General features: G+C 42.0%; 1 protein-coding gene across 2 annotated transcripts in view; it reads right to left on the reverse strand.

Annotated features, from left to right (window-relative positions):
- EIF2B3 (eukaryotic translation initiation factor 2B subunit gamma) overlaps positions 1 to 24693 on the reverse strand; it is a 102281-nt gene that overhangs the window by 13145 nt on the left and 64443 nt on the right. For both annotated transcript variants that reach the window (XM_055725018.1, XM_055725017.1), the window contains 4 exons: positions 20180 to 20310; positions 19337 to 19530; positions 15098 to 15175; positions 14242 to 14390 (listed from right to left, as the gene is read on the reverse strand). In XM_055725018.1, coding sequence (XP_055580993.1) covers positions 14242 to 14390; positions 15098 to 15175; positions 19337 to 19530; positions 20180 to 20310 — 552 coding nt within the window. The remainder of the gene's footprint in view (positions 1 to 14241; positions 14391 to 15097; positions 15176 to 19336; positions 19531 to 20179; positions 20311 to 24693) is intronic.

A 24693-nucleotide genomic window follows, 5' to 3' on the forward strand; every position in this document is an offset into this window, starting at 1 on the left:
TTGGTATCAGGTCAAACCCCTGAGTTCTCAATTCTGTATTGAATGGAGAGTTAGCCAGCTGTGGTCCTCAGGAGAAGAGATAAACATAAATCTTCACTCCAGAGCACTGATCCTAAAATTAATTCCTAGTATTTTCCCGCTCACACTTCACTATTATCTAGTGTACAGAATTTGCCATTAAACAGATTACAATTCTGTTACTTGTGTGAGTCAGAGCAGAAACCATCTGCCCCACAAAACCGGCATTAATTCTGCAGGAGTAAAAGCAATAAAACCGGACCTCAGCCACAGTGGTTAGCAGTTACGACCCTCCTTGAACAGACTGTCCCCTCTGAACAATTATTCTTTTAACTCGCTTAAACTCCCCCTTCTCTGACCTATAAGGAGGCAATATGAGCAATTACGCTGCAAGTAACCAGCTCAGGTTGCCTTGGCAAGGTTTTTACTAACATGTTAATAAGATAAAAAGCGGCAAAGATACACAGCAGATCCCCGCCTGCCTTTGCTCTCACACTGTCACAGTCTGCTTCCTTTCCAATAGCTCTGTGTGCCCGCACAGCGGCTCAGGCCATCATCTTGCACAACAGTGGTCGCTGAGTGAGAGCAATTCTGCATTTGCAGCTGGGCTAGGGAATGAACTGGTGGAGGGAGGACGGTCCACCGCTGCCATCCTGACTTGGCTTTCAAAAGGACTAGTGAAGGCGATAAGAGGTTGCTCATTTCCCACTGAAATGGCTCCCATCCAAAATGCACACTCCAAAATACCTCCTCCTCCACCGCTTCGAGCCAGTTGGACGAGAGCTTCCCCTGCAAACTTTTAGGTTCCCACCATCTATCACTTCTTCTAAGCATGACAGCAACCATGAGTACACTACACCTCTCAGCATTATCCTCACGCAGGAGGATATTCCCCAACAGAAAAAGGATTTAAGCTGCTGGTCTGGAGTTCAGGCTGGAGAATACTGGATGTGTGTTCAGAGCTTTACTTGGGGATAGTTTTTCAACTCCTGGAGAAAGAATAGCTTTGTAACCAAGAAAGTGCTGATGACATTAACATCAAAGATAAGGGAGGTTCCTGCCAAACCATTTGATGGGAGGGACAGGCTGGGGAACCAAGATGAACTTGTCTGTGCCAGGTGCTCACAAACCACCCCTTCGCCAGTGCCAAGGTAAAACAAACCCCAAGAACTCTGCCACCCCAGGAGTTTCTTAAAACTTATAAACCCAACCAACTGCCGAAGTTTTAAAACCATACTCAACGCTCAGATTACCCCAATCACACAAACCAGCAGCGAATCCGACTTTTATTGCTCAAGTGGAACAAAACTTCAAGAGATAAAAACACAATTTGTGGGTGTTCCCTTCACCCGCTGACAGATGTAACACAGCCATTTTGAAACCACTTGTAAATGCCTTTTTTTTTTTTTTTAAAAAAAGTATGTTATAAAGCCTGCCAAGAGAAGTATTTTGTGTGTTTATTTAATTTTTACTATTTTTTTAAGTTGAAGAGTAAGGAATAAACTTTTATTCTCTTACAGGGTAAATATCACATCTCAGGGTACTCTATTCTTCCTGGCTAAACAGCCACCGGGGTTCCTGCCTTGCTTAACAATTAGGTGCTATTAGTCCTCAAAGGTGCTCCAACAGCATCCAGCTTCATCGACACTGTTGTGTGTGCGCATACGTGCACTCTTGATGTACTGCTTTATAATGCAAACCATATTTTTTTTTTTCCAAAAATGTAGTATATTTTTAAACTTTTCAGCACGGTGAAAACGGATATCTTCTGACCTTAAAATCCAAAGAGCATGTTCAAACCCACAAGAGGAACTAATTTGGGGCATTTGATTTATGGCTGAAATTTCAATTTGAATTTGTTTTAAGTGTAATCACAAACTGAAAGTCTGGCAGCTGGGTGTTTTTCAGAAAATAAATAAAAATATTCAGTGTGCGTCTGCATTCTAGAGAGACCATTTTACAAGCCCAGTCCTGTAGTGGGAACAGATGTAGCTAAGACATTAATTTGTTATACAGGTACAATGTGAGAATGGAAGCATATGAGAGAGAGTGTGCATGTACGTCTGTGTCTGTGCACGCATGCATGCATGTATGTTACGCGCCTGTATCTGAGAAGGAAAGAGAGAGAGAGAGAGGGGCAGACTTTTTTTTTTTTTTTGAAAGTGAGAGAACAAGAGTAAAAGGAGTAGTGGCCAAGGAGGCATGGGGGGATTACAAGGATTTAGGTCTTTAAACTGCAGACCACCTAACAAGATCACTCTGAAATGCCACTAATTTCAGTTAAGGCCACAGACCTCCCTTCCTCTGCCCTCCCTCTCTCCCCCATTGTAAACAACTAATCCCAGCAGAAAACAACAGAGAGCAAAATGTACACACATTCTGCAACATTCCAGGTCCTTCTTTATCTTTTATTTATTTTTCTAAAAGGTCAGCGTATGTATGGAGGGAGGGGGGAGGGGAAGAAAGCCAAAAAACCTCAAGTCCATCTCTTGTGTGGGCTTGAAGGAAGCTGGGAGAAAGCAAAGTCCAAGAGCATACAATATGGAGCTTTTATAGCACAGCAATTCCTGGACTCGGCTTACTTTCCCCTCCCTCTATTTGTGGCAAAGTCACATAGCTTTAAACCAAAGGACAGGGTGGTCGATTACATCTGAAAGAAATGTAAAGAATTGAGAAAGAATTCCATCTCCTGTCGAAATTATAAATAAGGAAGTATTAGTCCCAGAGACAGGCTGATTTACGCAGCCCTGGAACTGCTGACTTTCAGGCTGAGTATCAGTCTATAAATCAAACTCTTAAATCAAGTGTGTCAATCGCTGCAGCACTGCAATACTTAGGAAAAGCAAGGCACCTACCACTGAAAGTAGGAAGATTGCCAGGGGACTGAGGTGCCATACCCTTCTTAATTTTCTAAAGTGTAAATCTGAGATCAAACATCCTTTGAGGGAACGGGAAATCAAAATACGCAGCGCTCAGCACACCAGGAGCAGGCTGCAGGAGTCCAAGACACAACCCCCTAATTACAGGCTACCCACTGATTATTTAGGACTCTGTGATTAAAGTGATGAACGCTCCTGGGAGAAAGGGGCTTAAGTAACTGAGGTCAAGACCTCAACTGCAGCTCTCGCCCTAGTTGTGCAAGCTTAGGAAGGTATGAATGTCACAGGTTTGCCTTACAGCAAATCTCCTGAAATGCCAATGGAAGTTATCCAGGTCTGCTAGTTTAATCCAATTGTGCCAAAACCCCGACATAATCTCTGTTGGGCAGCAAAGCAAATGAGGTGTCTAAAATGCAACTCTTAAAACTATACACTCATGAGGAAGAAAGAGCCTGGAGCACAAAGCTTGGGACAGCTTGTTGGTACTGCTCTGCCATGCCAAGAAGTCAGGTCTCTTGCTCTTCCAGATGAGCTACGAAACGGAGAGACTGATTCAGGAGTTAAAAGCAAAGGGTGACATGCCTCGGCAGCTACTCTGCTGACTGAGGGGTAACAGCTGTGGATTCCCCTGGGAGCAACATCCCATTCTGCCCTGACCAAGAAGATAACAGCCACAACCGGCATCTTAATAACACTGAGAGGTGGCAAGGAGGCAGGTAGAGCTCTAAAACCTACCAGCAACCCCTCAATGAATGCCCCTTTAGCTGGTGAGTTGGTGGCTGGGACACATGATCACAGGGTTGTGGCACAAAGACCATGGGAAAACAGGGAAGAGGCAAAAACACTGCTAGGAAACCTGGGAACCCAAAATGTTGCCTTCACCAACACGTTTTACACACCAATACTTTTTTACACGAACACAACTCTACTCGCGAACTCAGGGCACTGTGAATCTCATGTTATACACTCAAGTAAATACCAAAGACTACAATAGATGCCAGCAGTATGTGCTATAATTTATAGATACATTTCAAAGCACGCATTCTTAAGTGAATTTGGGCTTTGATCTCCTATTTTCCCCCTTGGGGGTAACAAAATCATTCTACCAACCCCACTAAATTCTTCACCCGTCTCTGAGGGTGTTTTCACTAAGGAACTTGTTTCATGTCTCTTTTCTAGCCAAGCTCATCACTGTGGTATGGCTCCTTTACACTTCTTCCCCACACCCTAAACATTTTGCATTACATCTTGCATATACTTGCCAGCACTCGTATTTTCCAGTGAAAGTTCAACTGACCTTAAAGGATTGCCTCAAACCTACCTTAATGTGTTTTATTAAGTGAAACTTAGGCTGCTGGGGGAGGTCGTCTGGAAGGTTGCACCTCACCTCTGAAACTTCAGCTAAATCCAGCTGATCTTGGAACAAACAAATTGGTGGCCTTTTATGTAGCTGCAAGCTTGGTTTTGCACACTTCAGCAAAACTATGCTGCAAGGAGTTTTACACCAGGAAACCCACACGCAGGAAAACCGACCTCCCTCCCTCCAGATTCTCTTTCGCAGAGTTGGAGGGCCATGTCCTGCATGATTTTATAGATACTCGGCTGATGCCCAGGAAAAGCTACTGATATCTACGTGAAGGTAAAAAAGCAGAAAAATTACATGTTCACTTCCATCTCTGGGTTTGCTAGCTATACTGTAGTGAGAATCACTAGCTGACACAAACTGAGTGGGGTAACTGGCATGCAGAGTAGAAAGACTCTGCGGTAGAAGAATCTCTGGGGTGTTTCAAGGGCAATTCTGGCTTGAGAGCTATAGCCCTCCATAGGACATTATTGGTTAAATCAACTTCTGTATCATACGGGCTAGGTTGACAAGGAAAAGGATTTTCTAAACGTCACCCTTACAATCCGAGCCTAGCTTTTTAGAGCGAAGCCAAACTTGTTCAACCCCACGGTCCCCTTAGGAGCTTACAGGCACAATTCTGGCACAATATAACTTCTGCCTTTTCCATACACAGGTTGGGGAAGATTTTCAAGAGTACCAGAGACACTCACACCCAGATTCCCACCAAAACCCAACAAAAATCAGTTGCTTGTGGAAAATCTTCATACTCTTTGAATTAAACCCATGTGGCTAGCAAGAGGCAGAGGCTTATTTATAGCTCTGAGGTCAGACATAACTCTGGCTACCTGGAGAAGCAGATCAGCAGAATGAGAGGGGATGTTTTAAAATGCTACTTTTCAGAGTTGACCTGTGCTTTGAGTTCAACATTGGATGTACAAGATGTTTGGAAAATTGGGAAGAGCTCCCTGCACTATCAGAGAAACATCTGCATCTGAGATTAAAGAACAGGTGATTTATTTAAGACTGAGTGATGTACCAGGAAGCTAGCCAGAAAACAACTTTTTTTTTTTTTTTTTTTTTAAAGAGTGGCTAGTAATAATGGTTCAGACATTCACAAGATAACAGGTACTATATGAGAAATATCCTAAATACATTAGATATAGTAGAATTTGACTTCAGCTGAAAGTAGCTGAAAACTGTCCCTGCCGGTAGCTCAACTGGTTCCTGCCCACTGGTTTCCTAGCTTGCCTTCTCTTCTTCAATTTGTCTTCCTGAAAGCAAACTCTGCCAGACAGAGGTTGTCTCAGTTGTCTCTATTCAGTATCTTATACAGCATGTGACTTGAATTAAATAGTAGAGTGAAATTATGGTTCCTGACCAAAAACAATTTAAAACCAAGAGGTGTGACAGAAAGGACAGAACATAACTGCTACATGAGACAAATAAGAGCTCTTTTTACAGCCAAAGCCTAGCTTTCTTCATACACCGATGTTTATCCATATCCATGATATACTTCCTGCATATATACACACTGAGGCTGATCATGTGCTTTCTCTGAATCAAGTTCTCACTTCCTATGCGCTTTCTGCGCTATCTATTCTAAACTCATTCTTCTTTCTAGGGTTAGCACAGGGCAGGGGGGCAATTGGTGGTGTGAGACAAAGTGTCCAGAAGAAAACAGCCATCTTAAAAAAGGTTCAAGGTAGAAAATGTTTGGGAATCTCAGCATAAGAAAATCTTTATTTCCAACTTTGCAAGCTATGGTGCTGGAAACAACTTCATCTCCTCATTCCTTCTCACGAGGGAATGTACTGTAAAATATATTTTACAATTTCAACAAATGCTGCCTTGGCAATAGGATCATTCCTTTGTACTGCCATTATCCAAGGGGAAAAAGACTACTTATGTGCTGAACCCCTATAAAGGCTCAATTCCATCCTGGTTTTAATTAGAACTTGCTTCAAACCACGGACTCTTTCTACATCAGGTGCTGATTTGGCACTATTGAGGAAACAACCAATAAACTTCACAATCAATCTGCAGTTAGTAGTCAATCCAGCTCGGCTTGCTTGTTGTTTTCTTCCTTTGTACATTTTCTCATAGAAAGTAGCAATAAATTGGAGACATGTGGTAAACTAGGGTGGCTTTAACCAGTCACACGTGGTCTCTCCAGTCCCCTCACTGAGTAATGTTACAGCATCTGTGCCATCTACTTTCACACAGGTAGCCAGAACACCTTTAACAAAATCCAACACACAACTTGCTGTCCTCACATGACTGAACAAGGAAGATGCTAGTTTTGGCTGACACAAATGTTTGGTGCCAGTCCTTCCTCCATAAACCTGGTCCTTCACACAAATTTTTAATCCAGCCTATTCTTTCTGCCCAAGGAGTCAGATCTCCCTGAGGTTTACCACACCTCCCTGTAGGACTCAACTACCTCTCCCTCTGTCCTCAATATTCAGAACACCTCCCTGCAGTTTCCGTAATCTGCCACGCTCGGTGTCACCCATCTTGCATTCCAAGTTCCCTGATGCTGCAACGCTCTGCAGTTTGCTGCCATTATGTGCAGCCTGACCCAAACCATATCTGCTTCTCTTTTTAACTCCTTCCGTTTCCAAAAGGTAAGCTTAGCAGTGAGTCATACGGGGAATTTCAGTAGTTCTTTTTGGGTAGTATGTTTTTATGTACTTCCAACAACAGGCTGAAAGCTTTACAAACATAAGAAGGAGACGAGGTTATTGTTCAGTAGTTCCTGCCCTTGTACACCCACACATGATAATCTCAGTCACATCTGCAACCCCAGTCTTACTGTTCCTGAACTCAGACTGCCCACTGCATCAGGCTATCTGGAACCGTGTGCTGCAAATTCCTTTCTGGAAGGAACCCTCTCCTTCTCACACTACTATTCCCAGTTTGGGGATACAGCTTGAGGAGTTAAAGGGTGAGGAATCTTTTGAGACATCACATCAAAGTATATCCACACGATGGATGCCAGGATAAAGACACCGTTATACAATCAAAGGGGAAACCTTGCAGAGTTCCAGCCAGAGAACTGTTAAATGTCAGCAATGTAAATACCAGAGGAAGGCAGTACCTGCCCATCAGAGCTTGTGATTCTAACATCCCACAAATTACACCTGTGCCGGCAAGCCTCTGTGCCACACAAAGCATCTCTGACTGCAGACTGTAAAACACTCGGGAACAGAGATGTGTCTCTATACATTACAAATGGAAGCAGGGAGACTAAAATGAACATTGGAACAGATTCCTGAGATGGTCAATAGACCTCTAATTGTTCCTGACTTTCAAATGAAGATCACCATCTTCTAAAGTCAACAGCTGCTAAGTTCAACTCAGCAGGTATTGCTTGAAGTTCTCTGGTCTGTGCCAGGCAGGTGATCAGACATTTCATTTATCTTTTCCATTGTCCAAAACCAATCATCCCCAATGAGCAGTTTTTCTGACAAAATTATAGAGAAACAGGTTGAGCTTCCCTGGTACTTCCTAGCTGTGGAGGTGAAATCTTGATGCTAATCTTGGTCCGTTTGCATCTTGCTGTCACACTCTCTGATAATCACAGCAGCCTATTTATGATTTCCATAAAGATATCACTTGAAGCAGTATGCTTTCATGCATTTCCTTGAAAAAAGGAAAGCAAAAAAATACTTCATTTCAGAGACTAAATCTGCCACAGAGCTCCTATGGTTCTGACTGCCAGCATGCCAATCAAGACCATTTCAAAACATGAATTACTGTGGACTCGGTATTTATCTGACCTTTTCATGCTTGCCTCCTCAACTAACCTCTAAACAGTCCAAAGATCAGGGTGGGTTTTTTTCCATACTGTAGTCCTATCTCTTGAATCTTTCCCAGGGAAACGTTAATTTTCCATGACCAAGGAAGAAGAATATACTGTGCGCACACATCAAAATGGCCAAGTTCCTTTCAGTAACTGTATACACTGAGATAGTTTTACTAACAAATAAGAGATTTCAAAAACTTTATCTGCAGGGATTGAATAAAGGATTCAACATGCTTTTCACACTACTACTATTTGCACGTTCAGAGCACTTTGGCACAAGGTCCTGTATAACTACAGCATCTAGATGTTCCTGCTGCCAGAAGCTAACAAACTAAGTAAAATGACAAAACTGGTAAAAATAAAGCCAATGTCTGAAAAAAACCAAACCCCAACAACCCAACAGCCAAAAGAAAATCCAAAACAGGAACCTAAAACTAAATGCATCCACCCATATCTAGGTCTCATTTCAAGGAAGCTGAGTGTGCCCAAGTATACTAAATGAAACAATTACCATGCTCAGGTCAGCATAATTTGTTGCAAGATCATCTGCAAGCTCCAAGAGCAGTAATTTCTGTTTTATGGACAGATCAGAGTGGAGTCAGAATCATAGAATAGTTTGGGTTGGAAGGGATCTTTAAAGGTCATCTAGTCCAACTCTCTGCAATAAGCAGGGACATTTTCAAGTAGATCAGGTTGATCAGAGCCCTGTCCAACCTGACCTTGAATGTTTCCAGGGATGGGCCATTTACCACCTCTCTGGGCAATCAATCTGCTCCAGTGTTTCACCACCCTCATCGTAAAGAATTTCTTCCTTATAACCTAGTCTTATCTACCCTCTGTTTAGTTTAACACCATTATTCCTTGTCCTATCACAACAGGCCCTGCAAAAAAGTGTATCCCCATCTTTCTTATAAGTCCCCTTTAAGTACTGAAAGGCCGCAATAAGGTCTCCCTGGAGCATTCTTTTCTCCAGGCTGAATGGCCTCAAGTCTCTCAGCCTTTCCTCATAGGAGAGGTGTTCCATGCCTCCGACCATTTTTGTGGCCCTCCTCTGGACCCGCTCCAACAGGTCCATGTCTTTCCTGTGCCGAGGGCTCCCGAGCTGGTTGCAGTACTCCAGATGGGGTCTCACCAGTGGGGAGTGGAAGGGCAGAATCACCTCATTTGACCTGCTGGTTGCACTTCTTTTGATGCGGCCCAGGACACAGTTGGCTTTCTGGGCTGCGAGCACACATTACCGGCTCCTGTCAACCTTTTTATCCACCAATACCCCCAAGTCCTTCTCAGCAAGGCTGTTATCAATTCCTTCATCTTGCAGCCTGTATTGATACCAGGGGTTGCTCTGACCCAGGTGCAGGAACTTGCACTTGGCCTTGTTGACCCTGATGAGGTTCACATGGGCCCACTTCTCAAGCTTGTCCAGGTCCCTCTGAATGCCATCCCATCTCTCAGGCATGTCAACCACACCACTCCGCTTGGTGTCACCTGCAAACTTGCTGAGGGTGCACTTGATCTCACTGTCTATGTCATTGATGAAGATATTAAACAGTACTGGTCCCAGTACGCACCCCTGAGGGACACCACTTGTCACCGATCTCCATCTGGACATTGAGCTGTTGATCACTACCCTCTGGATGCGACCATCCAACCAATTCCTCATCCACTAACAGTACACCCATCAAATCCAGATCTTTCCAATTTAGAAAGAAGGATGCTGTGAGGGACCATGTCAAAGGTCTTACAGAAGTCCAGATAGATGACATCTGTAGCTCCTCCCTTGTCCACTGATGTAGTCACTCCATCATAGAAGGCCACCAGGTTGGTCAGGCAGGATTTGCCCTTGGTGAAGCCATGCTGGCTGTCTTGAATCACCTCCCTGTCCTGAATCTGCCTTAGCACAGTTTCTAGGAGGATCTGTTCCATGATCTTCCCAGGCAGAGAGGTGAGTCTGACACTGAGGTTGGTAGTTCCCAGGGTCCTCCTTCCCACCATTTTTAAAAATGGGTGCTATGTTTCCCTTTTCCTGTCACCAGGGATTTCATCTGACTGCCATGACTTTTCAAATATCATAGAGAGTGGCTTGACAACTACATCAGTCAATTCCCTCAGGACTCTGGGATGCATCCACTGTGCCAGCTCCCATAGATAGACTGCTGTATGTTCAGGTTCCATAGGTGGTCATGAATCTGAGCTCTTACAGCAGGGGGACTTTGCTTCCACAGCCCCCATCTTGTGGTCCATCCACTCAAGAGGTGTAGGAAGAGATATTGCCAGTGAAAACTGAGGCAAAAAAGTTGTTGAGTACTTCAGCCTTCTCCACATCTGTTGTTACCAGTTGGGCAGCCTTGCTCATTGGGGGTGCGTGTGTGTGTGTAAATCTATCAGAGACATCACCTTCCACTTGCAGATGGCACAATCTCCCTACATAACCAGCTTCAGTCAGTCTGCCAGTGTTACAGACTGCTCCTTTGCAAGCAAGCTGTAATGAGGGGACTCCTGCACCAAAGACAGCAATCCAGGGCTCTGCTCTACTGCACCACCTCTAGCGCAAACTGAACAGAAGGAGCAGCTCCAAGCTGCTGTAGAGACTGAGGACATGTACAGCTACTGCAGGAGCATTCAGATATACAGAGTTTTCAAGTGACCTATAATTCCAGCTCAATTAGTAGATTTTCTCCAACTATGTAACTCAGTGCAGTCATTTGTCACTGAGCTCTGGGGAGCTGTCCAGAGGGAAACAAGAACCATTTCCCCACTGCAGCCTGTCACCCGAGCAGTCAGCATCTATCAGCACTTGTGCTGTTGTATAAATTACATCCCTCACAGCTTGGTCAAGTATGTCCATCATTCAGCACATATGTAATCTTCACTATTTTATTGTCTCATTGATGGAAGAATTAGCTGCACAGTGGGAAACACATTAAGAAAGGACTACCAATTATTTTGCCCCCAACTTCTTTAATCCCCTGCAATCTCTTCTAAGGGAGGGATTCACATCTACTCAAATCACTTCTGTTACATTATATATGTCTCCTGTGAAGTCCTACACACCACAGAAAACAAAAAAACCCTGCTACTGGGTCCTTCACAGTATCAAACACACTAGCCGTTGTTAGAGAACAGATCATAATTTACAAAGAGTATGCAATGGCACTGTCTAAGCTAACCCTGTTCCCTTCATCTATTCAGCTGGGAAGATCATCATCATTTAGGTCATAACCTCTGTTTCTCCAATAGTGAGCCAATCTAACAATAGGAACCTAGTTTTGTTCTAAAGCACAGCACCTTGTGGTGTTCCCATTTGCCCAGAAAGAATCTATTTATCCATTTCAGAAGCTGGTATCAAATGTGGTAAGGCTATTCAAAACCTTTTTCTGGTTCGGAGATGTAATTTGTGGATCTTGAAGCCAAGGGAACTATGGCACAGGATCCTCAAATCACGTTGCAGTAAAATCATCAAGAGATAAAACTTCACCTCTTTTTTAGTTGTTTTTTTTTTTCTTTTTTTTTCCTCTATGTTGACATAGTGAACAGAAGTTGCTGATCACTTTTGCAGCTGAGTTGGGGCAAAAAAAAAAAAAAAAAGAAAAAAGAAAAAAGAAAAAGAAAGGTAAGATTCAACCCAAAGAAGCTAGAGGTGATGGAAGTGGTAAGGGAATTACCTTACCGAGGCAGTGCCATGTATAATCATAGGTCTTCATAAATGACCTTAGAATGCAGACCAATTTTTGCATTTGGTTATTTCCAGTCTCCTGACTTTCAGAAACCATTTACTTGTTCTCTCTTTCTTCTCTGAGTTATGTAAATAGCTTTGTCTTTTCCATAATATGGGCCCTACTGCAGCCTTTTCAGCCTACTGCTTCAAGTTGGTATTATTGCAATGAACACTGCTGGCCCTGGCCTTCAGCTACCACTCACATTTGACTACAGGCAGTCCATTAGTTGATGGAGCTGCTCATGTCATCATTAAAATGTATATTCTTTAAATGATACAGTTTTTATCCACTTCTCAGTGCAGTTCCAGAAGTTTCTAATATATAATACCTTAGACCTGTTAAAATTGGCTTATTTGTCAGACATTTGCTATGCAACAAAAAAATGAATCAGTTCTGTTAAGGCATTTTATTATGCTCATTTTGACCTATATCAGCCAACATATATACTGACTTTCCAATTAAAGTCCAAGATGTTTTCTGAAGTCACTGATTAGATAAAGCCTGAGTTATTTTAGAGACACCTGGGAGAAGAGATGTTTGTAAAGAGAAGTTCTCCACTGCAGGAGGTTTAAAGCAAAACCACATATAATTTATCCACCTGTTGCAAATGGACCCATCAACACGTGCAAGTCATTAGCATTTAAAAAAAATATCTATCAGATTTAATGCAAGTCATGAAAGAGGGTCAAAATACATAGAAGTTCTTCACTGTTACAAGCAAGACTTCCTTCAACAAAACTCAGCAGCTAGAATATTTCTGTATCTCACTACCTGTGTATGCATGACTTCATACCCCTCTAAGTTTAAGACTTACCATGATGCAATAAGAAATACTTTATGAGCTTAGTATCTGTACAGATCTACACAATATGAATTACAGTATGCTTTGAAATAAAGCTCCCTGGTCTATAGCCTTAATTCTGGCTGGAAAGCAATAATTACAAATTTTACTCCAGTGCATCAGTGTGCAGTAACCACAGAGCAACTAAAGGGGGTAAACCCTGGGGACTATGAGGTTTTTTACTCAATGGTAGCTACATTGTTTTCACCAAGAGTGACTAGGGATGACATTGTTTTCCAGAAATTCATAAAAATGTTACCCCAAAAGTTAGTTTATCCCTCTAAAAAAATAATTTATCACCATCTTTATGACGCTTGTGGAATTTTGTGGAATGCTTAAGATAATGACTCTGAGCTGAATTTAGGATTTAGAAGAGAATAATACTATATAACAGTGCAGGCAAACACATGCTGATTTGGGACTCTTCATAAACATAGCACTATTTATATACTTAGCTGCCACTGTGATTTAATGGTAGAGCCGCTCACCTCATATGCAAAACCATACCACTACGATTGTGGCATCAATTCATCAATCAAAATGACAGAGTCTCATGATCAAACGAGAAAGGTTCCCGTACTTCTTATGACAGCAGTGCTTGTGATACAGCCATACTGGATCTATTTGCAATTGAACTGGAAACCAGCTATTTTCTATACTCAATGGAATTCTGATTTATGATGTGCTTGAAATTACTGTGGATTTCTATTAAAGGAAAACACTTGGCAGTAAGGTACCATACTTACCTGTAATTTAGTTATGTAACAGTAGTATCCTCCATAGACCCCACATCCTTTGGGGTTTTTTGTTTTTCAGATATGCAACTTTAAGAGCCAACTTGGCATTTTTTAAGAGTTTGGCCTTTTTCCTGAGGCCCTAAGCAAACCTCAAGCCATGAAGGAGCAGCGAATTTATACAGGCCTGCACAGACTCAATCAGCAGTTTCCTTTCCACTGACATCCACAGGAAGCCAGCACGTATGGAAAGATGGGGGCATGCAGACATCAACAATTACAGATAGGCCACTCTTCCCACATTTGGAAATGTAAAGCTCAAGGCTACCTATTTAGGTAGTGTCTTTAATGCATGGGAAACCTCTACTAGCTGGCAGATTTTCCCTTTGAAAAAATTATTAATTTATTCTATTACTCAGCACATGCAATGGTAAAGCAAAACTGCAAGATGACAAAAAAGGGCCAAAGAAAATGACATTTTAGGTGAAGCTGTAATGTTTCTAGTTGGTAAGTGTACTGCTTTAAAATACGCTTTGTGCCTCAAATATTTCTGGTACACTCGTAGTCCCAGCCACTAAAATAAAGTTTGGAAGAATGACACACAATCTTATGAAGACTCACACATACACTTAACTTATTTACACATTCTGAAGATTATACGATCTCCTCTAAAAAAGAAGAAATGTATGTTCCAAAGCTGCATCCCTCTCATTAATTTATTTCATTTGTGCATCTGTAGTCTGTTTACAGAGACTTATTTCTGACTTAGTCTTTAGAAACAACCCCCCTGGTATCAACTGTTGTGGCTGAGGATCGCTTAAAGGACAAAAGTTATTGACTCAGAATCTATCTAGAAAAAGAAACTGCAGATTAAGAGGACTGAGATACAAAGAGATGACATACCCTTCCTCGACTGTAACAGAATTCATGATGATGCAGTTTGTTATCTTAACTTTGTCTTTTATGGTACACATGCTGCCAATGATGGAGTGTTTAATGGATGTCTTCTCCCCCACTTGTGTGGATGACCCAATGATGCTGTCTGATCCAACCTAGGGAAGAAAAGAACAGAAACTGGCAAAAATACCTGGCGCTCTCTGATATCTGTTCTCCATACACCTCTTCCAAAATGTATGTCTCAAGCACACATCAAAGTGCACCCTGCTCTACCCTAAGGATCCTTGGCATAGGAAAGATGTATAAATTTTGGGCCCATCCCATAGGCAGGCAGTTGGATAGTCTTTCCAAGGTCCTTTAGCTTGGTAAAGCTCCATTAGCTGGTCTGGCTCTGTAGGCTTCACACAGTAAGGTAAGCACAGTAAGAACAGCCCTGCTAGTACTCACTAGTTTCACTGTTTGCCCGGTGAGACCTGTGAAAAGGAGGTTTGAAGCTGGTATTCAACCAAAATGCTTCAGCAAGAAGTAGAGCTAAACTACTGACCTTTCTGAGTTTGGCATCCTTTGGGAGGCAAAACTGCTCAACTAACATGAACGCCATTAGGGAACAAGAGACTGCAGTGTCTGACTTGGGAGCATGACAGAATTTTTACCAAACATTTTTACAGACAGAGAATGAAAGGCAGGAACTCGTGAGTGAGCCTACGAGGAGACTCCGGGCTGGATCACCTACACTGTAATTCCACACTTCAGAACCCAGCTTCACTTCCGACAGTGGGACTGAATTTTAGGAAGCAGCTCTTGAAGCAAAGGGCATGAAAACTGTATTGAAAGAGCAGAGACAGGGAAAGGGGAGACTTACCATGCCTCTGTCGGTGATCTGTGCAGATCCATGAACCAGTGGCTCTTCCAGACCCAGATTAAGCAATAGCTTGGGAACCTGGATGGAAAAACCCACATCACCAGTTAACATGACAGTGCTGTACCTGCATGTTACATAAACACCTCAAAGATGAATTTGGTTTCCACTGCACTAGTGCTTTGACTGTAAACATTTTAACTTAAAGGAAAACATAGGTTTGTGCATTTTAAATCTACAACCAGGTATGTGTGATTTATCATCTTCCCCTTCTGTAAAGGACAGGTATACTTCCACTGCAGTGCACTGCATGTCTCCTCTCAACTCAGCTTCCCACCTGCAGATAAGCAGTGGATCAGCAGCAGCAAGCAGGCTGGCTCCAGCTGAACACTGTGACACCCTGTAGATTACTACAATGCCATTTCAAACGTAGCTCAGTGTGGTGTACACCATTCAGTAATGCAAGAGAGGGAAGCAAGTAATATCAAATATAAACCAGTAAACTGGCATAAACAGATGACTATGTTCAGCCCACTCAATAAGGTAGCACACTGAGGTGCAGGCAACAAACAAGTATTTCAGAGGTTTAAGAAGGAAGCAACTAAAGCTGATCAAGTGGCTATTCCAGATGGTAGAAAGCTGCAGAAGAAAAGGCTCTTGACAAAGAGAAGGCAGGTGTTAGATAAGCAGACAAAGCAGCAATGGTAATAAAGAGAGACATAGCCCATGAGGTAGCCAAGAACAAATCCATGGAGAGCAATTTTGAACTGGCTCCTGAAAAGAAAGGGAAGCCAGCGTTGTAGGAGGATGGGATATCACTCCATCACTCCTCTTTCTCTGGGTGAAAGAGCAGCCTGAGGCATTCTGCATCTCCTGGCGTCAGGCTGGGGCCAAGGTCACACACACCAGAGAGGTGATGACAGCATGGATGGGGATTACAGGGGAGGTAGGACTCTTGCAGCACTGCACAGACACAGTGCCGTACAGAGTTATTTGCAGCAGTGATGCAATGTATGCATCTTGGTAAGACAGAGGTGGCTGTCAAAGAAACATGGGAGATGCATAAGGCAGCAAAGTGATGAATCAGGGCTACAGGGTCTGAGTCAGGGCAAATCATATGCCTGAGTGAGAGGCTGAGGCTGCGTGTGCCGTGGCTGGTGTGGAGCTCCACAGCTGTCTGGCCAGCCAGGATGCATGCACTGACTGTCCATCTGGGAGGTCAAATGGAGTATCAGCACAGTGATGGTGCAACTGGGTTTGCCTGAGGGGAGGAGTGGCACTTACTAAGTCTCTCTTTACCCAGGCACCTATTTTTATAGAACTCTTAGGAAAGCTTATCTTTGAGATCTCTGTTGCGCTGTTAAATCTGGCTGAGAGTTGCCAGCAATTTCCAAAGCCACGTGCACTCACAGCCCAGAAAGCCCCCTGTGCCCTGGGCTGCATCCCCAGCAGCGTGGCCAGCGGGGTGAGGGAGGCAGAGCCATACAGTATGATTGTGTAAAACAATTTCCTTAGAAAGCTGGGATAACAAAAGCTGATGGCTTGGGAGTGAGCCTTAAGAAGCAGATCCCACAGATCTGAAGAAGTTGGGATCAGATCAGAAAAAAATATCCCAAGATCTCAAATGAGATGATACTTGCAGGAAATTGGATATTCCTAATATGACCAGCTCATTTCCCTTCCAGCATGCAAGGATGGATAAACAGTGCTATTTTTCACACAATAAGAATTTTCACAGTTTATGCTTCATTCAGATGAGTGAGATGAGCTCAGATGAGTGAGATGAGCTCAGATGAGCTCACACCTCTGAGCTATCATTTCAGGCTGCCTGTTGCCCTTGGTAGGCATTTCCACATTTGCAGTTCTCTACATCTTGAAGATGGTCCTTCCCACTATGTTTTCTAGAAAACAAAGAGTAGGTTAGATCCTTTAGTCCAAGGTGCAGGCACTACAGATAACCACCATCTCACCAGAACACCACAGACTAGGCTGATCTGCCTGGATGATGATGACTTGGTGAAGGGATGCTGTCCTCACCTGACACACAGCTAGGCAGCCACAACTGATAGATCCAAGAGAGGAACACACACCAAAGCATACCTACAGCATAGGCTGGAAAGATTCCTACTATCCAGTGTTGCCCTGTGGGAAGGGAAAGAAATGAAGAAAAGCTCTTGCCCTCCTCCGTGAAAAGGTGGTGTGGTGAAATAAATAAAGGATTTTACTGGCCAGAGCAAAGCTCTTGTTAGAAACAGTCAATGGTAGTGCAGCCTGAGGGGTGACCCAAGAAAACTACCAGCTCAAGCATTTTGCTCTGAAAAGGAAGGTTAGATAGGGGGCAGGAGTCAGAGGGAGTGCCTGGGTCAAGGGAAGGTTTAAGATGTGTTTGGATTTAATTCATCTTACAAAGCAACTATTTCCTGCTATTGAAGATAACTCCCTCCTGAACCCACCTGCCCACACACACAGGCTGCAGGCATCCAGAAACCCAGCTGGAAATGAAATGATCTGAGTAAAGTGTTTCCTCACCAGAAGGGCAGTGGGTTAGGATGCCATTCCTTCCTACGGCTACTGGACTGGACTGCTACTGCTCCATGAGTCTGTCCTTTTGGACAGCAAAGTTATAAGTCCTGGCTTTGCAGTGAGGGAATCAGAATCTGGTCTACGAAGACCAAGATAATAGCAAACAAGACACCAAAAGTCTTCCTTAGAGACCAACAAAACAGGTAAAAAAAAGCAGATAAAATTTAATGTGTACCTTTTATGAGGATTAGCAAGAGAAACAAAATACAGTGGCACTGAAAAAAGGAACTCCTTTCTCACAACCCCTCATTAAGCTTCATTTTACGTTTTACCTCCGCATAGTTTCCTTAGAAATTTTACCATTCTGGAAAAGTTAAAAATTCAAAGAAAATCCTTTCCAACGTTGAAGGCCCCAATGTGATTTCAAAACACTAATTCTATGTACCACCCAGGAGCAAACACATTTCCTGAACTGACCAAAATGTAGAATATTTAGGTTAAAAAAAAAAATAACCCCCCAAAAAACCCTCAACACAAAAAAACCCACATGGAGTCTGACTGGCTTAACTCAATAACTTTTTACTGAAGTGGTGGCTGCCAAATGTACACGCACACTTCCCCTAGCAAGCAGTGTTCTCCCTTAACCCTTTGGGCACATTTGCTTCTGATATTCTTGGGAAAAGTTTTCCCTTTCTGGCAGTAGTGATGCCTTTCTCCTCTTCCTCATGCCCCTAACTTCAAAACAAATCACTTTATTTCTGTGCTCCTCTAAAGGAACCAAGGAAAAAGACCTCCAGTGTGTAAACTCACTCTGCCATGCTGCAATTCTAATTTGCATAAATTCATCCATTCATTTTATTGAAAAGAAATCAACTCAATCTGACAGCAAAGGCAAGGCAGTGTCCATTTCCAGGATTCCAAATACAACTTTATCGCTCTCCCAGTCCCCCTTCCAGAAATCTTGAGTCTTTCCCTACTGTACTCCTTATCGGTCTTTCAAAATTAGAGGAAACTGTCCATTCCTGATAGCAATGAAGTGTAGTAAAAAAAACCAACCCAAAACATATTAAAAGCTTTTAATCATCAGCATATTAGCAAGTACAGGATTTCTCTAATCCTATCCTGTGATCTTTGCTCTTATGAATTCTCAGTACTGTGAAAGTGAAAGCTGCAAATGGATCAACACTTCACCTCTGTGTTTACCTGGATTGCCACTGTATTGAAACCTTTTCCTAAAATAATTCTTTCATAATGGACAGCATTAGGCAGTTTGAATGTATGGGTAGTTTAAGTCTTCCTGCAAATCATTAATAATCTTTGTCATTATCACTTAGATAAGCATCTGTTAGGAAAAGTCCAGGCAGAACTGATCTTGCTTTTAGGACATGGACCATATTGATTAGATGACCTATAAAAGCTACTTCCAGCCTTATTTTCCACACTTCTTGGCTCTTTGGCTGCAGGTCTTGCCACCTTCAAGAGTCTGTGGGGTGGGGGTATTCTTAGCCAAATCAAAGCTATGGAGTGAATTAGTGACAGAGCCGTTTCCTGGCCTCATGGCCCCATCCCGCAACCAGTAGGGCGATGTGCCTAGATAACATGGCACTGGTTCAGTTCCCACATACTCCTCTGTTGTATCACCGGGAGCTACTCCTGGAGGCTAAAATATCCCATGAACTACTGCTGTATTCCCACGTGGCAGTTCTGTATTTTTCTCACCTGTCGGTTAGCTTCAATATACAACCCGAGGGTATTCACTCGGTAGCACAGTCCCTCTTTCATTATATGGACGTAGCAGCGCACTTTTCCTTCATGGAGAGTTTCATTCATATCTCCTCTATGATCATTCCAACAAGAGTTATCTGGAGCAGGTTTCAGCAAGCTATTATCTTCCTTTATGAAACTATAAATGTCTGAAGAACACACACATGCATGAAGTTAGACAGGATTTAATGAAATACTTTCTGAAGAAGAATACTATTAAAATACTGTTGGTGAAGGGAAATCTTTGTTTCACATCATCTGAATGGCTAGATACTCAGCAATCATTACCAGATTTTATCACATGTAGTGAGTAAGTGCTTATTTTTATTCTGCAGGTGTGAATCAAAGCATCAGGACAGATGCAATGTTTTGCCCAAGGTCAAACAAGGAGACAGCGGAAATGCTAAAAATAAATTCCAAGATCTGAGATCCCGTCCAGTTCCCAGTGTAGGGTGGTTAAAGCTTATTCTGTTGCCCTATGCAATCTTAGGAACTCCCTCCTAAAATTATACTTTCAAAAGTGCATTTACCTATACTGTATTCCTGAAAAAAAGAATACAGAGTGCCTGGCTGATCTGCTTTTCATTTGCACCAAAATAAGGGGGGACAAAAATATTTATAAAATGCACAATACTGTTTGAAAAAGACATCTACTAGAACCTTTGCTATCATAAACTGTAAGGGAAAAACCCAAATCCCCAAAGTAGTGCTTCAGACTAATTCTGAACTCTACCCAATAATTCAGCTGTAGCACATAGGCTTTCAAACCTTCATCAAATCTTTGAGACTTTGACTGACCTAGTGATGCTTGTTCTTTTTTCTTTTGGTCCACTTCTTTGTTGTCTAGTCCTTGCTGCAAAGATGTAGGAGAAGAGAACTGTTTCCTAACCAGATGTGGAATCAGTTCACTCCGGAGAGATGTGATAGTCCTGGGGAAGGAGATACACACATGAAGTCCACAAATGCTAATCCTTACATATCTTCATATTCTTTGCATAACTTTATTGGACATTTTGCACATTTTTCATGAGGACGAATCAAAATGCCAGGTACTCGAAGACAGCTGGCACTAAGACAATGTCCACTGGTCATGTGCTACCTTAATGCATTAAAATATAAAGAAAGATTCGAAATAAGGAAAGAGCTTAATCTTCAGAACTTATTCCCCTACATTTTAACAGAGATGCCTACAATTTAATACAGCATCACCCTGCAACTCATGCTCATGTGCAGATGGAATGCAGAAAGTACCAACACTGTAATGACAACTGAGATGCACTTTAAGTGGCTTTAAAAATGGCATTGATTGACAGGAAAAGAGAGAATAAAGTGCCTATAGAGGAAAAACCAAAGCAGCTCATTTTCTTTGTGATAAAAATATGGAAATGCTCAAGGATATATGAAATATCAGATCCTTAAATGAAATTATGTCCTCCAGCTCACATGAAACGTCAAGAATATTTTAAAGACTCAGCCCTTTAGCCAGCAGAAATCAGCACATTTTAACAAGTTTAGGTCCCAAGTTTCACACTCTTTAGGTGCCCTGATCCAAAATATATCAGTGAACATAAAACTTCTAAAGGCTTCAGCTAGCAATACATCCATCTTCCCTGCACACAGACTTCAACTTTTACTATATTGACACCCCAATACTAGGAGGTAGAGAAATTACATGAGGGATTCGTGATAAAGCAGGAACTTGAACCCAAGCCACTTATGCCTTAAACAAGGACCCTAATCACTAGATTATCTTTCCTCTTGCATTGATTTGTACATTACAATGAACCAAGAGAAACTTTCCCTAGTGGACAAATATCAATGTAGAAAGCCTGCTGTACAATGGGATTATAACCCTGGTAATTTAATTTTGACTATTAAAAAGTAATTTTATTTTCCAATAAAGTATTTGGATCCCCCCCCCCTCCCAAATTAATAGTTTTTACAGTTGGAGTGCATGAGAGACAGTCTTAAAAGAGCTTTATTGTTGTTGTTTTATTATTTTAACAATCTGCATTTAGTTCCTGAATTGTGGATTATTTAAGGTAGTGCTTGGGAAAATCATGTGGAAAACGAACTCAAACTTGGCATATAGAAGAGGAATTGCTAAACTTCAGAGGAAGGACTGGGAGAACTAACACAGAGGGCTTGGCTAGAGGAACTCAAGAAAAGATGACCTGCAAAGAAAGCGGAGTAAGAATGGAAGGCGGCAAAACTAGAAACTAACTGAAGGTTAAATTAAAAACCAGAAAGTACTAGAATGAGTATCCTGAAAGTGATTGTGGTTGGCAAAATCCCTAGCAAAGGGGGATCTTCAACAGTTCAAACTTTAAGAAATGTGCGGCTCATGACCTGCCCAGGCCACTGTTCAGGTAAATGATAGTGAAGCAGACCTAAGGACCAAAACACTCAGCCCTACAAATACTTGACAATCTTTTCTTTCAGTCCTCAGCTGTAGGTTGTGTCATGTCCTCTGTCCTGTGGGATGATCTAACCCACCCCAGATCTGAAATTCTGCTTTTGTTGTTTATTTCAGATATGGAAAAGCTCTAGTCTTCAGTCTCTCCTCCTTGAAAGTAAGATTATAATCACCTTCAGATAGCTGTATTTCAGGAAGTAATGAAGCAAAACACTTCATTCTTTAATCACCAAATTTCTCCCTGCTAACCACTTACAGGCGCGCTCTGCCATGGCTGCCCTGGCCCCGCGCTTTGACACACGTGTGGCTGTGCAGATGGGCAGTTTACTAGCTTACAATGTTTGCCTGCAGCTGTGCCATTCAGCAATGATTTCCTGCTTCGGTTTTATACTCCATCCAAAACCGACAATCCTGTGTTTCCCTCAGAGGCTGGCCATGGCATTTATAAGATATATTACCTATAAAATATCCAAGCATTTGGCAGTCTTAAATAGTCTGATGCAGAGGACAACACAACACGGTAGGAAATGAAAGCAGTGGAAAGGGGGAAAGACAAAGTTTTGCTTGGTTTTTGATGGTTTAATCTTTCTTAGCCAAACTCCTGCAGCTTTCCTGCAATTCTCTGAAGTGCTGGCCACATTCCTTCGGCAAAGGTGGAGTAAATCTCTGGGTCATCCATAAGATGTGGCTTAGAAACCCACCCTTCTTACCGGAAAAGGAAAACCAGGAAGGTTTGCCTTTGCTTGCTGTTTAAGCAATTTATATGCGACATTAAAGGAATTTGCCTTTGGAAAGTATTAAAAAATATGTAGCAAGGCACTCAGTGACAAAAACTTGGGAATTTTTTGGGACAGATCTTGCAAATGTGGATATACGAAGTGATAGCGTGAGAATATTATCTGTCAACAGAGGGGGGAAACCAAACATCTGGCTGGGACTAGGAAAGGAATTTAAATCAAAGGAGGCATAGGACTGAAGACCCTTCATCAAGAGAGAGAAAAATCAGCAGGAGTTTGGAAGAACCAACTAGCCTGTAACCTAGATTCAGGAGAAAACAACCCAAAAATATTTCTGGTCTAGTGTGTTAAAAATTCTTACAATCAAATCCTGAACTATACATGCCTATATTAAGGAGAAATAAGTGTAAGACTGTATATACTGAAGAAAGCAGTATATGCTGAAGAAAGCAATCTTTTTATTATTCTCTTCAGGTTTTAAAACTTGGCATCTCCCTGCTTTCTAAAGTTTTTTATTTTCTTTAGCACCAAGGAATAAAACGAAATACCCACTGAGATCAACACAAGGAAAAATCTGCTATAACACAGAGAAAGAGAGTGGAGGGGTGGGTAGAAGGAGAGAAGGGCACACAAAACTTTGGCAGAAATGGAGTTCTAAGCCAACCTGGAGTAACCATGCTCTGACACCCCACAGCAAAATCCAGACAGCAGAGAGGATAAAAATGAACCTGCTTTTGAGGAACATTTGCCAAAATAAACATGCTTTAATAACTTCTAGCCCAAGTGACAAGCATTTTTCATGATCTTTCATTCCCTAAAATCTGATTTTTGAAGTTTTATCTGTCTGTTTTCATCTTGACAGAAAGTAGTAGGTTTTCAATTGAACCACCAGAGATTGAGGATGCTGCTAAAATGCTGCTAGTAAAGGAAGTGGAGGGACAACTAATGCCTGCAGTACCTTATGGGGCTTCGGTCCCATGAGAACAACAGGACATGGCAGCAATTTTGAAAGGGGTTGATACTGATCAGGATTCTGCCATTCACGCAGCAGGTCCCAACAAAGGGGGATGTTGGCAAGCGACCGTGCCCACATTGGGGAAAATGAAGACAACAGAGCAGTTGAAATTCATGGTGTGTGTGCAAGCAACAGCTGGGAATTCAGAGAAGATGAAATTTTTAAAAGCAAAAGAACCCCCTGGAAAGGTCTACATTAAATGTACCTAAGAGCTCAGGGCATTTGCAGTCAGCTATGCAGACTGTAGACTCATGTAGGCATTACAAACCTAGGATATTCAAGGTTAATTTTATTTAAAACTTAAAACAATAAGTTACAAAAATGGATACTTGGTCAGACAACTGTAATTTTACCAAGTACTATCATTACCAGAGAGACATAAGTAGCATGCCTTTGGAATCCCTTTAACCCTGGTCCCTGTGCACTACAATGTCTTCCCAGTGCTCCTAGGATTTTTGCATGACAGCAAAGGCAGAGATAACGTTCATGCTAAGTTAAAAATTTTTACTTGTGAAGACCATTAGGTGAAAATACCCTAGATCTTTAAGTTTCATATTTAAACACAGCTATGCAGAGGTTTTCAGTGAGTTTTAACCACAAATAGAATTAGAACAGTCTGTGATATGGCAGAATTACATTTGTATCTGTGTATATTACATTATAATATATTACATTACATACATTAAAGCCCACAGAGGGCCAACTTTTACTTGTTGCTGAAATGCAACTGCCTCTGGGATGAAGGGAAGCTTACTGAAACTTCAGCAAGAAATGAAGAACAATGGAGCCAAATGAAACACAAGAACAGTTTTGGGGAAAAACCCAAATGTTGACCACTTAAACTTAAAAAAAATAATGTATTTCACAATTATGTTTCAATGGGCTGTGACTTCTGCTTTTAGACATACATATTGCTGTAGACTTTATCTTTCATATGATGGAGAAAATAATGGTTTTGACCAAGAGCGGTAAAGGAAAAATCTCATCAGATATATTATAGCAATAGAAGAGTCTATTTATTTAAGTCTAAGTTTAGGTGACCTTGCAAAAGTCTAGGTACCAGGAAGAGCTGTTTGGCTTGACCCACAGCAGGAATGGGAGCATCCACAGCTTTTATTTCCTGCAGTTAGTGCTCACCAGCTTC

Source organism: Falco cherrug, chromosome 12 (genome assembly GCF_023634085.1).
Source record: "Falco cherrug isolate bFalChe1 chromosome 12, bFalChe1.pri, whole genome shotgun sequence".
NCBI lineage: Eukaryota > Metazoa > Chordata > Aves > Falconiformes > Falconidae > Falco > Falco cherrug.